The sequence below is a fragment of the Heptranchias perlo genome, chromosome 3 (genome assembly GCF_035084215.1).
Source record: "Heptranchias perlo isolate sHepPer1 chromosome 3, sHepPer1.hap1, whole genome shotgun sequence".
NCBI classification, from domain to species: Eukaryota; Metazoa; Chordata; class Chondrichthyes; order Hexanchiformes; family Hexanchidae; genus Heptranchias; species Heptranchias perlo.
In genome coordinates this window covers 11,693,542-11,710,660 of record NC_090327.1, presented here as the reverse complement: position 1 = coordinate 11,710,660, position 17,119 = coordinate 11,693,542, and the positions used below count along the sequence as shown (strand labels likewise).

The following is a 17,119-nucleotide window of genomic DNA, read 5'->3' as shown; positions in this document are numbered from 1 at the left end:
AGCCTCGCTCTGTACACCCTGTGCGGAGGGTAGTGCCTCCTGCGACGCATCTCTCTCTGCGGTTGCCCTCCCTCCTGCTGTGCAGGTGGGTGTGCCGCAGCACCGTGTTGGGGGGCCCCACCTCTCCGAGGCGGACGGCGTGGACTGCGAGGCTGCTGGGGCTGGTCATCCTGTTCGTCCTCCGACGATGTCAACGCACCACCCATCTGGCAGGTGTTGGTGTGAGGGGTTGTGCAGGGTAGGTGGGTGGGTCCTCGGACTGGGGCTGCGGTTTCGTGTCGGTCTGTCCTCTGGCTTGGCGGGGGTTGGTGGAGGGCAGGGGTTGCCCTATGTGACGCGGTGGCCTCCTGCGTGGGTGAGGGCGCTCCCCCGTGGAGCGCACCTTGGCACCTGGCACAGGCTGCTGGCTGCAACACGCCTGGTTTGAAGGGTCCTGTTTCCCCCAGTGTGGGAAACTGACTGCTTTGACCGTAAAATCCCACACTTCCTCTTTTGACAGCTGCTTCAGCTCATTAACTGACCACAACGAGCAAGTTAAGTGCTCTCAAGTGGAACCCCGCTGGCTTTAATTGCCTGCGGGATTCCCACCAGCGGGGCTTGCGCGCGCAGCCCCGCACGTCAGCGCGGTACCCGGAAGTGGCCGGGATTTCGTCCGAATCCGGTCACGTGATCGGAGATCGGGATTTTCGGGGCCCCCCCGCTGGAAACCCGCCGGAAACCCGACCCTAAAATCGAGCCCCATGATGTTTAGCTGCTAAGATGGAACTGCGCTTTAACTCGTCTCTTTCAAGGCCACTGCTCAGATACTCCCTCGGAGGAATGGTTTAAATAAGCACACCCTGAGGTCAATTCGAGGCTCTGGTTGCTGGGGAAAGTTTTGGGATGTTGGCAGCTGCTTGTAAAACACCGGCTCATGCCCTGGAGGAGGGTAGGTTATCAAGGTCAGAAAAAAACCCACAGGAAATGACGGGCTTTAGAATCATAGAATCATACAGCACAGAAGGAGGCCGTTCAGCCCATCGTGCCTGTGCAGGCTCTAAGAAAGAGCTACCAATTAGTCCCACTCCCCTGCTCTTTCCTCATAGCCCTGCAAATTTTTCCATTTTTAGTATATATCCAGTTCCCTTTTGAAAGTTACTATTGATTCTGCCGCCGCCACCATTCCAGATCATAACAACTCGCTGAGTAAAAAAAAATATTCTCCTCATTTCCCCTCTGGCTATTTTGCCAATTATTCTGAAACATTTTTTGAAATGCTTTTTTAAAAGATAGAAAGTGTGACATCTGAAGTGTAACAGAGACAGACCAGATGCAAAAGTTTTACAAATACATATGTCATCTCAAGCTAGAAATTGGAATTTTACTTCCGACGCAGCATTTCAGTTGATGGGTTTATATGGCCTAATGTCTCTCTGTGGTTTCTTTTCAATAATCCCACATGAGACAATATAAAGCAATAGAGCAAACTTGAATCGCACTTTCAGTATTAGATCTGCTATTGGTAAAAACACCGATGTTTTCATTTTAAATAACGATTGTTTCAGCAGGAGCGTGCGTCACCTGATCAAAGCAATAACCAAACTCCTGGCAGGCACACAAGCCAATACACATTTCCACTCTGTAGTAAATATGAAGAAATTGGAATTGAGACAGTCCAATATTTCCCGAAAGTTATTACCTGTCCGTGCTTTGCGTTTTCACACACAAATGTTTCGTACGGAATTGGGAATACAGGAGCGTGGTCATTGTTATCGAGAACTCGAATATGCACCGACATTGAAGTAACTTTCTTAGGATCACCTGGATGGAACAGTGGGATCGTCAAGAAGATGAACAGCACTTTGTTTACTTATGTCTGCATGTTTCTTTTTAAAGTGAAACCATTCATTTAATTTTATGGCCTTACGCAATCTTTGTTATTTGCTGGCATTGTTTGCTGAAAACTCTTGCTTATTGACATTGGGCCAGATCCTGCTGTGTGTTAATGAGGCACGTGTGGCCATGCCATGAGTTGAGGCAGGAAGCAGGTTATGCCAAGTACCTGATGATTCCAGGAACCTCCAACCTCCCCCCCTCCCCACACCCACCTTCCGCCGCCACCCACACCCCCATAAGGTCTAAGGCACGAAGAGGGTGGAGCCAGGGCAGAGATGGATTAGAGATACCGAATGCTGGGAATTCCCACAATCTCGGTTCAGTAGGGACTCAGCTTATTATTGGAGGCCAAGCGATAGATAGAGAGATGAGTTGCATTGGGCTCTAGATGGCACAAGTGGGCACCACCGAGCCTGGGGTGGGACGTGGGCTTAATCCAGGAGAGTGGCCTGGGCTGACGGAGTCATTTAAAATAAAATTGGATTGGCTCTCCTTTGCATCGGGTATTGATGGGGGCGTGATTGGATCTCAGGGAGGGGGAGGGGTCCAGACAACCTTTCCCCCGGCGGTGGGCAATGCGCTATTTTCCAGCCGCAAGGAGCAAGCGAGCTGTGGCTGCAGTGGTGCGGATGCCCGCTGGCCCCATGCAAATTAGGTGCCCTCTTGCTGACCCTGCAAAGTCCAGTGGGCTCAGCGCTGGAGAGACATCCGTGGGCACGGTCACTTTGGTTATGGAAGGGCATTGAGGGTTATGGAACCAAGGCAGGTAGATGGAGTTAAGAAACAGATCAGCCTTGATCTAATTGAATGGCGGAACAGACTTGAGGGGCTGAATGGCCTACTCCTGTTCCTAACGTTGCCATGGATTTCCAGGCCCAATGAAACAAGTGAGCTAAAATATGGTTAGAGGCTGCAGTCAATATATTTGGTCTAGCCAGCTTCCTACACCTCAAAGCAAATAAAGCATATCTTGCTCAATAGAGCAATCCTTCCATGGAAATCCTCAGTCCCTTCTCCACAGCCCTGAGATCAATATTAACACTTAAAGTGTCAGCCTTTGCCACAGTAGCATATCTCGCCTCTGAATCAGAAGGTTGTGGGTACAAGCCCCACTCCAGAGATGTGAGCACAAAACCTAGGTTGACATTTCTGTGCAGTACTGAGGTAGTGCTGCACTGTCGGAGGTGCCGTCTTTTGGATCGGACACTAAACTGAGGCCCTGTAAAAGATCCCACAGCACAGATTCTAGGAAGAGCAGCAGAATTCTTCCAATGTCCTGCCCAATATTTATCCCTCAATCAACACCACTAAAACAGAATATCTCATCATTTATCTCTTTGCTGCTTGTGAGACCTTGTTGTACACAAATTAGCTACGATGATTACACTTCAAAAATACTTCTTTGACTGTGAAGCGCTTTGGGACATCCTAAGATTGTGAAAGGCGCTATCTAAATGAAAGTTCTTTCTTTCTTTAACTATTATCTGTCACCTGGGAGGATGGGGAGTGGAAGCTAACTGATGAAGTAAGTGAGAACATTGCAGATGCCCTAACTGTAATCTTCCAAAGTTCTCTTGATTCAGGAATCATTCCTTTGGATTGGAAAATTGCACATGTGACTCCGCTATTTAAGAAAGGTGAGAGAGGAAAATCAAGGAATTTATAGACCAGTTAGCCTAACATCTGTTGTTGGGAAATCACTAGAGTATATAATTAAGGACAGAGTGACTGAACACCTTGAAAATTTTCAGCTAATCAGAGAGAGCCAGCATGGATTTGTAAAGGGTAGGTCATGCCTGACGAACCTGATTGAATTTTTTGAAGAGGTGACTAAAGTAGTGGACAGGGGAATGTCTATGGATGTTGTTTATATGGACTTCCAGGAGACATTTGATAAAGTCCCTGAAAAGAGACTTTAAGCTAAAGTCAAAGCTCATGGTATTGAGGGCAAATTATTGACCAGGTTAGGAAATCAGCTGAGCAGCAGGAGACAGAGAGTAGGGATAATGGGCAGGTACTCAAATTGTCAGGATGTAACTAGTGGTGTCCCACAGGGATCTGTGTTGGGGCCTCAACTATTCACTGTATTTATTAATAACTTAGATGATGGGATAGAGAGCCACATATCCAAGTTTGTCAATAGGCAGCATTGTAAGCAGTGTAGATGGAAGCATAAAATTACAGAGAGATAATAGATTAAGTGAATGGGCAAAACTGTGGCAAATGGATTTCAATGTAGGCAAGTGTGAGCTCATCCACTTTGGATCTAAAAAGGATAGATCAGAGCACTTTCTAAATGGTGAAAAGCTCGAAACAGTGGGGGTCCAAAGAGACTTAGGAATCCATGAAATAGATCATTAAAATGTCATGGACAGGTACAGACAATAATCAAAAAGGCTAATGGAATGCTGGCCTTTATATCTAGAGGATTAGAATACAAGGGGGTAGAAGTTATGCTACAGCTACACAAAGCTCTGGTTAGACTACATCTGGAGTACTGTGTTGAGCTCTGTGCACCACACCTTAGGAGGGATATATTGGCCTTGGAGGGAGTGCAGCGTAGATTTACTAGAATGTTACCTGGACTCCAAGGGTTAAATTACGAGGCGAGACTACACAACAAAGGATTGTAGTCCCTGGAATTTAGAAGATTAAAGGATGATTTTGATCAAAGTTCATAGAATCATAGAAGGTTACAGCACTGAAGGAGGCCATCCGGCCACTCATGTTCGTGCCGGCCGAGAAAGAGCTATCCAGCTTAATCCCACTTTCCAATACTTGGTCCGCAGCCCTATATGTAACGGCACTTCAAGTGCACATCCAAGTAATTGTTAAATAAGCTGAGGGTTTCTGCCTCTACCACCCTTTCAGGCAGTGAGTTCCAGACCACCCACCACCCTCTGGGTGAAAACATTTCTCCTCAGCTCCCCTCTAATCCTTCTACTAATTACTCTAAATCTACATCCCCTGGTCTCTGACCCCTCTGCTAAGGGAAATAGGTCCTCCCTATCCACTCTATCTAGTCCCGTCATAATTTTATATACCTCAATTAAATCTCCCCTCAGCCTTCTTTGTTCCAAAGAAAACAACCCCAGCCTATCCAATCTTTTCTCATAGCTAAAATTCTTTCGTCCTGTTAACATCCTCGTAAATCTCCTCTGTACCCTCTCTAGTGCAATCACATTTTTCCTGTAATGTGGTGACCAGAACTGTACACAGTACTCAAGTTGTTGCCTAACCAATGTTTTATACAGTTCTAACATAACCTCCCTGCTCTTATATTCTATGCCTCGGCTAATAAAGGAAAGTATCCTGTATGCCTTTTTAACCACCTTTGTTCCTCTACACCTCTCAGTGTCCTCCCATTTATTATGTACTCTCTTGCCTTGTTTGCCCTCCCCAAATGCATTACCTCACAGTTCTCTGGACTGAGTTCCATTTGCCACTTTTCTGCCCAACTGACCAGTCCACTGATATCTTCCTACAGTCTACAGCTTTCCTCCTCTCTATCAACCACACGGCCAATTATTGGATCATCTGCAAACTTTTTGATAAAGCCCACCACATTCAAGTCCAAATCATTAATATATATCACAAAAAGAAAGGGATCTAGTACTGAGTCTTGCAGGACCCCGCTGGAAACAGCCATCTAGTTGCAAAAACACCCGTCAACCATTACTTTTTGCTTTCATCACTCAACCAATTTTGGATCCAACTAGCAACTTTCCCTTGGATCCCATGGGCTTTTACTTTTTTGACCTGTCTGCCATGTGGGACCTTGTCAAAAGCATTGCTAAAATCCATGTACATTACACCAAACGTGTTACCCTCATCAACCCTCCTTGTTACTTCCTCAAAAAATTCAATCAATTTAGTCAGACACGACCTTCCCTTAACAAATCCGTGCTGCCTGTCCTTGATTAACCCGTGCCTTTCTAAATGACGATTTATGCTGTCCCTCAGAATTGATTCCAATAATTTACCATCGAGGTTAGACTGACTGGCCTATAATTACTCGGTCTATCTCTTTCTCCCTTCTTAAACAACGGTACAACATTAGCAGTCCTCCAATCCTCTGGCACCATGCCGGTAACCAGAGAGGATTTGAAAATGATGATCAGAACCTCTGTTATTTCCTCCCTTGCTTCTCTTAGTAGCCTGGGATACATTTCATCCGGGCCTGGCAATTTATCTACTTTCAAAGATGCTAAATCCCTTAATACTTCCTCTCTCACTAGGTTATCCCATCCAATATTTCACACTCCTCCTTAATCTCTGCATCGTCCCTCTCTTTTGTGAAGACAGATGCAAAATATTTATTAAGAACCATACCCACATCTTCAGCCTCCACACATAGGTTACCGTTTTGGTCTCTAATAGGCCCAACTCTTTCCTTAGTTATCCTCTTGGTCATTATGTATTCATAAAACATTTTTGGGTTTTCCTTAATTTTACTTGCCAGTATTTTTTCATGCCCTCTCTTTGCTTTCCTAATTTCTTTTTTAATTTCAACCCTGCACTTTCGATAGTCCTCTAGGCTTTCTGCAGTATTGAGCTCTTGGTGTCTGACATAAGCTTCCCTTTTTTGCCTTATTTTACCCTGTATGCTCCTTGTCATCCAGGGGGCTCTAGATTTGGCAGTCCCTCCCTTTTTTTTGTGGGAACATGTTTATTCTGAACCCCTTGAATCTCCCCCTTGAATGCCTCCCACTGCTCTGACACTGATTTACCTTCAAGTAGTTGTTTTCAGTCCACTTCTGCTAAGTCACTTCTCAGCTTAGTAAAATTGGCTTTTCCCCAATTTAGAAATTTGACTCCTATTCTATCTTTGTCCTTTTCCATAACTATGCTAAATCTAACTGAATTATGATCACTGCCACCAAAATGCTCCCCCACTGATACGCCTTCCACCTGCCCAGCTTCATTCCCAAAAACTAAATCCAGAACTGCCCCCACTCTTGTTGGGCTTGCTAGACACTGGCTAAAAAAGTTCTCCTGAATGCAATTTAAGAATTCTGAGCCCTCTATACCTTTTGCACTGATTCTATCTCAGTTAATATTAGGGTAGTTGAAATCCCCTACTATTACTGCCCTATTGTTTTTGCACTTCTCAGAAATTTGCCAACATATTTGCTCTTCTATCTCCCTCTGACTGTTTGGGGGTCTATTGTACACTCACAGTATTGTGGCTGCCCCTTTTTTGTTCTTTAGCTCAACCCATATGGCCTCATTTGATGATCCTTCTAACATATCAGCCCTCCTCACAGCCATAATTGTTTCTTTAACCAATATTGCCACCCCCCCTCCTTTATTATCCCCCTCTCTATCTCGTCTGAAAACCCTGTAACCAGGAACATTGAGCTGTCATTCCTGCCTCTGTTTAAGCCGTGTTTCTGTAATAGCTAAGATATCGTACTTCCACGTGTCTATCTGTGCCCTTAGCTCATCTGCCTTATTCACTATACTTCTTGCATGAGGTATATACCGTTAAGCACTGCCAAACTCCTTTGTTGTCCAGTTTCTAACCTTTGTTTCCTCTGCCTTCCAAACTCACTTAATAAGTTTCTGCCTTCCATTTCCAGGTATTAAGGGGAACTGGTAGGTTAGATAGAGAGAAACTATTTCCACTGGTTGAGGAGTCTAGGACTAGGGAACACAGCCTAAAAATTAGAGCCAGGACTTTCAGGAGTGAAGTTAGGAAACACTTCTACACGCAAAGAATGGTAGAAGTTTGGAACTCTCTTCCCCAAACGGCAGTTGATGCTAGCTCAATTGTGAATTTTAAATCTGAGATTGATAGATTTTTGTTAACCAAAGGTATTAAGGGATAATGGGCTAAAGCCCCAACATGGAGTTAGGTCACAGATCAGCCATGATCTCATTGAATGGTGGAACAGGCTCAAGTGGCTAAATGGCCCACTGCTGTTCCTATGTTGAGATCTCTACAGTCCAGAATTGAAGCAAATCCAATTCGTCTGGCATGACATCCCCTTTAATGGCCATGGAGCTGACAAGCAACAAGTCACAACTCTATTCTATCTTTAATCTACCGAGCGGCTCTCAACACAAAAGACAGAGGGAATCCTAGCAGCCATATCTCCAAATTCGTAACCACAGTGCAAGGGCCAGCTAAAATTCCTTTGAAAAGATACAATTATTTTATAACATGCTGCAGAACTGAGCCTGCACCCGTAACACAGTCCTGATAGAAGGTCCTACCCAATATCCTATCCCTAATTCTTGCTTGCTGTCCTGTCCTCATGGTCTCCCAGCCCCACTTGAATGCTTTTGTTACACTAAAAGGAATTAGCACCTCTGATGGCTTGCTGGGTAATAGTACTAGACAGTAGAGGGCGTTAAGTTCAAGGGTCAATTTCCGGGTCGTCCTGAGTTAGCTGATCTCAGCTGGGACTGCAGTTCGAGTACAACAATTGTCATCAGTGACCACCCCCTTGGCTTTGTATTGTTCGAGTTCCTGATCACTGACAAATGACCCCTGCTGTAAAGTGTCTGTACGAGGGCATTGGATGAAGAAAAGGGATTGGGTTCAGCTTTGTTGCTCTCCACAGCCCAATAACCTGCCGACACTTAGGGGTTAATTTAATAGTTTGCACAAACTCATCAAATTGCCCCTTTACTGTCCATTCTCAGAAATGAAATAAAGAGCTCATATTTACAAAGCACCTTATCACATCTCTCAGGGTGTCCCAAAGTGTTTTGCATGTGATATGTTGCCTTTGAGATGCAGTAACTATTAAATAGAATTTACAGCACAGAAACAGGCCATTCGGCCCAACTGGTCTATGCCAGTGTTTATGCTCCACACGAACCTCCTCCCACCCACTCCAGAGACTTGAGCACATAATCTAGACTGACGCTCCAGTGCAGTACTGAGGGAGTGTTACACTGTCAAACGTGCTGTCTTTTGGATGAGATATTATACCAAGGCCCCGCCTGCCACCTCAGGTGGACGTAAAAGATCCCACGGCACTATTTCAAAGAATAAAATTTACAGGTCTATGGGAAAAGAGCAGGGGGGGAGTGGGGCATAACATAAGAACATAAGAAATAGGAGCAGGAGTAGGCCAATCGGCCCCTCGAGCCTGCTCCGCCATTCAATAAGGTCATGGCTGATCTGATCCTAACCCAAAATCTAAATTCATGTCCAATTTCCTGCCCGCTCCCCGTAACCCCTAATTCCCTTTACTTCTAGGAAACTGTCGATTTCTGTTTTAAATTTATTTAATGATGTAGCTTCCACAGCTTCCTGGGGCAGCAAATTCCACAGACCTACTACCCTCTGAGTGAAGAAGTTTCTCCTCATCTCAGTTTTGAAAGAGCAGCCCCTTATTCTAAGATTATGCCCCCTCGTTCTAGTTTCACCCATCCTTGGGAACATCCTTACCGCATCCACCCGATCAAGCCCCTTCACAGTCTTATATGTTTCAATAAGATCGCCTCTCATTCTTCTGAACTCCAATGAGTAGAGTCCCAATCTACTCAACCTCTCCTCATATGTCCGCCCCCTCATCCCCGGGATTAACCGAGTGAACCTTCTTTGTACTGCCTCGAGAGCAAGTATGTCTTTTCTTAAGTACGGAGACCAAAACTGTATGCAGTATTCCAGGTGCGGTCTCACCAATACCTTATATAACTGCAGCAATACCTCCCTGTTTTTATATTCAATCCCCCTAGCAATAAAAGCCAACATTCCGTTGGCCTTCTTGATCACAAATTAGGGCAAATTAGATAGCTCTTTCAAAAGAGCCAGCACAGGCATGATGGGCTGAATGGTCTCCTTCTGTGCTGTATGATGATTCTAAGAAGCAAAAGCTGGCAAGGGACCAGAAACAACTTGAGAGCCGACTGCTTGTTCTGTGCTTTTGCAAGTGTGCTGCTGTTGGAGACTGAGTTGTGAAGGTGTTCATCTTTCCCCATTAGCAGGGACCATGACACCAGCTGTCTGTAGCCCTCCTGATGCTAGTCCCAACTCTGTTCCAAGTGCATCAAATCCAGACTTAATCACATCTTGTACTTTGGCTTCCCTAAAATCTCATCGGGGGGGGGCATTTCCTGAAAGATGATTCAATCACATTTGCTGCCCTCCACTGGCAGATTTCCCTGGCCAGATACCACTGATGTTACTTACTGCTCAATGGCAGCCTGCAGAGCAGACAACTGTTACTCTACGACCAAGGACAACTGGTTGGTAGAATTGGCAATACTACTCAGACCAGTTTGCTTCAACCAAGTCAAAGCCGGGATTGTGAAGCTGGGGTTGTCTTCCTTAGAGCAAAGAAGGTTAAGAGGAGATTTAGTAGAGGTGTTCCAAATTATGAGGGGTTTCGATAGAGTAGATAGGGAGAAACTGTTTCCACTGGCAGGAGGACACAGATTTAAGATAATCAGCCAAAAAGCTAGGGGGGAGGTGAGGAGAATTTTTTTTATGCAGTGAGTTGTTATGATCTGGAATGCGCTGCCTAAAAGGGTGGTGGAAGCAGATTCAATAATAACTTTCAAAAGGGAATTGGATCAATACTTGAAAAGGAAAAATTTCCAGGGTTATAGGAAAAGAGCAAGGGAGTGGGACTAATTGGATAGCTCTACCAAAGAGCCAGCACAGGCATGATGGGCTGAATGGCCTCCTTTTGTGCCGCATCATTCTATGATTCTATGACTTGCCTTGTTGAGTTGTATAATGGTCCTTCTGGCCTGGTTGCTGCCCTGCAATAATTTTTCCACGTGGTTCATAAGTTTAATAAATAAAGTCAGGAATTCATTTGGTTGATTTGAGAATATGTTGGAGATGTTGGGAAGCCTTTGACTGTCAAACATCAGCTGGACAGCTTCCACACGCATTGGAGCATTGACTATATAGCAGTCCTGGCGACTGCCGTCTCATTAGGAAATGTGCTTCAGAGTATATTGGGAGGCTTCGAAATGTGAGGAGTTAACTATCTGGATGAGAATTAATAATGCATAAGATGGGGAGCACAGGGTGTACCAAAAGACCAGCATGTTCAATAGCCTGTTGGGGTGTGTTGTTTTGGGGAGGGGTAATGGTTGGAGCCATAGATCAGTTCATTGTGCAATAAATTTTATTCATAAGCTATATAGTGGGGTGAATATGGAACTGTCCTGACAGATTGATCCCAGAGAATTTTTTTTGCTAGAATGTAGTTATGAAAAAAACTGAAATTGGAAAAATTAAGATTTTTCTTCAATTGATTGTTTATTTTCTACTTCTGTTATTCACCAATCAGAAAAGAGCAAACAAACAGAGACTTAAATGCTTGACCTAGGAACATTGCAACAGGAGTAGGCCATTCAGCCCCTTGAGCCTGTTCCGCCATTCAATTAGATCATGGCTTATCTGTACCTTAACTCCATCTACCTGCCGTGGTTCCATAACCCTTAATACCCTTGCCTAATAAAAATCAGGAAGAAGAGAATCGATCAGCTGCTCAACATAGATGACAGGCTTAATGGTGATAACGTGGACAATGGGCTAGAAGTACCTGACATACACAAGAAATATTATTATAAAAATATTTAATAGGTTACTAGGAAAACGGGGAAAAAAAGTTAGTTGATGAACCTCAGCTGGATGCATAGACATTGTCCAGCATTTGTGTCAAGAATCACAAAGACTTCAAGATTAAGAAGGACTTACTTGCTTCTGAAGCTGAGACTGAAAAATTGTACCAAGGAACTTCCTCTCGGTCAAGGGAATGGGAAGTGGTTATGGTTCCATTATTTGCATCAATGTCGAAAATTCTGTCCAAATCAGTTTGACGGTCAATGGAATATCTGCACAACAGAAGCGTATCGTTTGATTTTTATTACGCAAAACCTTGATCTCCATAATATGAATCCAGAAAAATGCCACATGTACTGCAAATGGATAAATACCGGTGCAAAGAATATTTAGTGCCGTTCCAGCGTACCAGAAATCTCCTGTAAAATCAATTTGCCGAGACACATTTGTTTCACACGAGTCCATCAAATGTCTTCCTATGGATGAACTTTTCAGCAGCAGAAGCTATTTTCAAACGTTACAATTTTGACACTTCCTCAGCAGAATCCCCCGATATTTCACATAACGTTAGCTCTGCATTTTGCGTCTACTTTCAAGAGCGCGGAAACCCAAGGTTTAGAAGATTCGAGGTGGTATTCAAGTGACCTGTCCCCATTAATACAGAGAGTTCATCTGAAAAGATGGACATGCTCTTTCACAAGCAATTACACATCACCAACAGGGGCAAGTGATATGTTGCTGCCCGACATCCCGCAACAAATTCTGTGAATTTTCCCACTTACTGTAGATAGCGTGAGTTCGCATAAAAATGCCCACTGGCAATGAAATGCTGTTTTCTGAGGCGAACTAAGTGATGACAAATCAATTGCCTTCTGTAGCTCCAAAACCAACAGCTCTCTGCAATAGCATTAGTGTGAACAGCCGAGGGCACAAGTTTCAACTTGAATTCAAAGGTAGAAATTTGCCATGGGCAGTGTGGCATTGGCCACCTGTTATATGCCTGCCCAGTATTCAGCTCCAATGAAAAGAAAGAGAGAAAAAAAAGACTTGCATTTATATAGTACCTGTCACGACCTCAGGATATCTCAAAGCGCTTTACAGCCATTGAAGTACTTTAGAAGTGTAGTCACTGTTGTAATATAGGACATACGGCAGCCAATTTATGCACAACAAGGTCCCACAAGCAGCAATGTGATAATGACCAGATAATCTGTTTTTAGTGATGTTAGTTTAGGGATAAACATTGGCCAGGACCAACTCCCCTGCTCTTCTTCGACAAAGTGCCGTGAGATCTTTTACGTCCACCTGAGAGGGCAGATGGAGCCTCGGTTTAATGTCTCATCTGAAAGGCGGCACCTCCAACAGTGCAGCACTCCCTCAGTACTGCATTGTGAGTGTCAATCTAGATTATGTGCTCAAGTCTGTGGAGTGGGATTATTTAGGGTATTTCCTAATTCCTGTAATTCTTGGAACTGGACAAATAGTCAAACAAAGAAAGTCACCCTCACTCACGGTAGTTTTGTTAATCAAAAGTAATTACTTAATGATGTTATAATTCATATAAGCATTCATGAAACAAAATCAAACCACACACGTATGACTTTCCTCTATAAAATCCCATTACACTTCAGTTCTATTTTAGTTATGTGGATAGACTGGAGAAGTTGGGATTGTTCTCCTTACAGCAGAGAAGGTCGAGAGGAGATTTGATAGAATCTGTATGAATTGGTAATAGAGGTGTTCAAAATCATGAGGGGTCTAGATAAAGCAAATTGATCACTTTCAGGCCTCGATGAGCAAAATCATTGGTTTAAAGGTTGTATATGTATTAATGATTTGCCTGATGTGTGTATGAATTGGTAAGTCATTACGTAATAATGTTGCAACGGCGGAAGGGTCGAGAACCATGGGACACAGATTTAAGGTGATTGGCAAAAGAACCAAAGGCGACATGAGGAAAAACTTTTTTACGCAGCGAGTAGTTATGATCTGGAATGTGCTGCCTGAAAGGGTGGTGGAGGTAGATTCAATCATGGCTTTCAAATGGAATTGGATAAATATTTTTTGAAGGGAAAAAATTTGCAGGGCTACCAGTAAAGAGCAGGGGAATGAGACTAACTGGATTGCTCTTACAAAGAGCCAGCACAGGCTTAATGGGCCGAATAGCCTCCTTCTGTGCTGTAACGATCCTACGATTCTATATACCTAATAATTTGCAACATTATTATGTAATGACTTACCAATTCATACACACATCAGGCAAATCATTAATACATATACAACCTTTAAACCAATGATTTTGCTCATCGAGGCCTGAAAGTGATCAACTCTTCAGTCCATGAGGTCCTCTTCTTCTTGCGTGATGTTCGACTGCAGTGTGCGTTCCTTGTGACTGTTGTGTGGTGAAGAGACTGTTCTTCTCTCAAAGTCTTCTTTTATATTGTTTTTACCAACAGGACATAGGATTGGGGAGTGTCATTCTTTTTTGTCCAATTGCTCCCTGTTGCTATGCCTCAAATCATTCACACGCCCCAATGATTGACAGTTTAGGCTTTCATCATGTGACTGGAGACCCATTGATGTAGAAAAGACCATGTGCTCGAACCATGTAAAAGGCCCCTTTACTATCTCTGTTTATGGCCTTTCATGTAGAAATAGCCCCTTTCATTTCTATACACAGACATTCCTAACGGTCCTGATGTCTTCAATTTTAATTGCTTCAGTGGTTTCAAATCCACTCCTTAAACTATTTGATCATATGCTGGATGCAACATTAATTGATGTTTTACAAATCCCAGTTCTTTGAACAGATTACCAGATAGGAATGAGAGGCCCGTGCCTTTTCACACCTATCATTGCTTTCCCGATCCGAAGCCTTTGACGTATGCCCTTATTGCCTTCTCTTACATTACCCCCTGCTGTGTTGAAAAGCTTGTGTTTCCAAAAGCCCGATGTATCTAGCTAATTTATTTAATAATCTAGATATCTATCCGCAGTACAGTGTCTTCGATGCCGAAACTCAGACTTTTCCAATGCCATCAGCGTCATTGAGGGAAAAACAGGATTTGCAAAAACACAGTTTACTCCATTTTTGTGTTTGCAGGTTTTCAAATATCTTTGCTTAAAAGAGGTACAGTTAACCCTTTCCTTTAAATGTCTTTTGTTAAAGGGGTTTTGAAACCCACAGCTCAAACCCACTGATTCGGACGCAAGAGTGCTGTGCAGTGAGCCACGGCTGACACATTGATGGCCATGAAGCTGAATAGTGAGCTGGGTGTATAACAGGAGGCCAATACATTACCGTTCGTTCTGTGCTACCTCCCAAGGTTGAATTTGTACCCCATACCGTGTGAAGATTTACCCGAAGTTTTCACTGTCAAATACATTCTGCAATTTTCACGTTCAAATGAATATGAAAAAGTTTATTTGAAAAATGGCCGGACTTACTGCAGATACAGTTTCAACCTTTAGCACAAAGTTTAAATAAACGGAATTTGGCTTTCTGCAGCTTTGTTATCTTAAAGCTGTAAATTTATTACATTACAGTGATCCATTGCACAGAACATTTCATCCCACCTAAATCACAGTACAGAAAGAAAAGAAAGAACTTGCAGTGCCCTTCATGACCTCAGGATGTCCCAAAGCACTTTACAGCCAATGAAGTACTCTTGTAGTGTAGTCACTGCTGTAATTTTCCATGTGTTGGGTAATAAGCTATAGGTGGCCTACATTATAAGCAATTCAAAGTCTGTGCTAATTTTAGCAAGATAGATGGGGCATTCCTCCTAATTATCCTTCAGGCTGCTTTTCTGAATCTGGCATTTCCAATTCCTACTTTTTTCATCACAAGAGATGCAGGGGAGAACAGAACTAGGGGCCATAAATATAAGATAGTCACCACTAAATCCAGTAGGGAATTCAGGAGAAACTTCTCTACCCAGAGAGTGGTTAGAATGTGGAACTCGCTACCACAAGGAGTAGTTGAGGCGAATAGCATAGATGCCTTTAAGGGGAATAGATTCATGGAATCATAGAATGGTTATAGCTCAGAAGGAGGCCATTCAGCCCATTGAGACTGTGCCGGCTCTTTGTAAGAGCAATCCAGTTTGTCCCATTCCTCTGCTCTTTCCCCATAGCCCTGCAAATTTTTTCCCTTCAAGTATTTACCCAATTCCTTTTTGAAAGCCACGACTGAATCTGCTTCCACCACCCTTTCAGGCAGCGCATTCCAGATCATAACTACTCGCTGTGTAAAAACGTTTTTCCACGTGTCGCCTTTGGTTCTTTTGCCAATCACCTGAAATCTGTGCCCTCTGGTTCTTGACCCTTCCGTCAATGGGAACAGTTTCTCCTTATTTACTTTATTTAAACCATTAATGATTTTGAACACTTCTATCAAATCTCCTCTCAACTTTCTCTGCTCATAGGAGAACAATCCCAGATTCTCCAGTCTATCCACGTAACTGAAGTCCCTCATCCCTGGAACCACACTAGTAAATCTTTTCTGCACCCTCTTTAAGGCCTTCACATCCTTCCTAAAGTGCGGTGCTCAGAATTGGACACAATACTCCAGTTGTGGCTGAACCAGTATTTTATAAAGGGTCATATTAACTTCCTTGCTTTTGAACTCTATGCCTCTATTTATAAAGCCCAGGATCCTGCATGCTTTTTTAACTGCTTTCTCAACCTGTCCTGCTAAGATTTATGCACATATACCCTCCATATCTCTCTGTTCCTGCACCCCCTTTAGATTTGCACCGTTTAGTTTATATTGCCTCTTCTCATTCTTCCTGCCAAAATGTATCACTTCGCACTTCTCTGCGTTAAATTTCATCTGCGTTAAATTTCATTCCACCAGCCTGTCTATGTCCTCTTGAAGTCTATCACTATCCTCCTCACTGTTTACTACACTTCCATGTTGTATGTCATCTGCAAATTTTGAAATTGCGCCCAAGTCCAAGTCATTAATATATATCAAAAAAAGCAGTGGTCCCAGCACTGACCCCTGGGGAACACCACTGTATACCTTCCTCCAGTCTGAAAAACAACCGTTCACCACTACTCTGTGTTTACTGTCACTTAGTAAATTTTGTATCCATGCTACCACTGCCCCTTTTATTCAAGGGGCTTCAATTTTGCTGACAAACCTATTATGTGGCACTTTATCAAATGCCTTTTGAAAGTCCATATACACATCAACCGTATTGCCCTCATCAACCCTCTCTGTTACCTCATCAAAAAACTCAATCAATTTAGTTAAGCATGATTTGCCTTTAACGAATCCATGCTGGGTTTCCTTTATTAATCTACACTTGTCCACGTGACTATTAATTTTGTCTCGGATTATCGTTTCTTTATCAATTTTTAGCCCATCCAGTATCTCAACTACCTCTTCTATGGTGGTTTTGGCAGCAACTTCTTCCTTGGTAAAGACAGATGCAAAGTACTCATTTAGTACCTCAGCCACACCCTCTTCCTCCATGTGTAGATCTCCTTTTTTGTCCCCAATTGGCCCCACCCCTCCTCTTACTACCTGTTTACTATTTATATGCCAATAGAAGATTTTTGGATTCCCTTTTATGTTACCCGGACAATGGGTGGTCTTTAAAGAGGATATGGGTGGTCTTTAAAGAAGTTCGTGAACAGTCTAGGTACATTCCCATGAGGGGGAATGGTAGGGGCAACCAAAGTCAGAGCTATTCTCGT

General features: G+C 43.4%; 1 protein-coding gene across 2 annotated transcripts in view; it reads right to left on the bottom strand.

The window, feature by feature from the left end:
• Window positions 1-17,119, bottom strand: part of LOC137310176 (cadherin-7-like) — a 79,706-nt gene that overhangs the window by 19,397 nt on the left and 43,190 nt on the right. For both annotated transcript variants that reach the window (XM_067978134.1, XM_067978135.1), the window contains 2 exons: window positions 11,549-11,685; window positions 1,679-1,800 (listed from right to left, as the gene is read on the bottom strand). In XM_067978134.1, coding sequence (XP_067834235.1) covers window positions 1,679-1,800; window positions 11,549-11,685 — 259 coding nt within the window. The remainder of the gene's footprint in view (window positions 1-1,678; window positions 1,801-11,548; window positions 11,686-17,119) is intronic.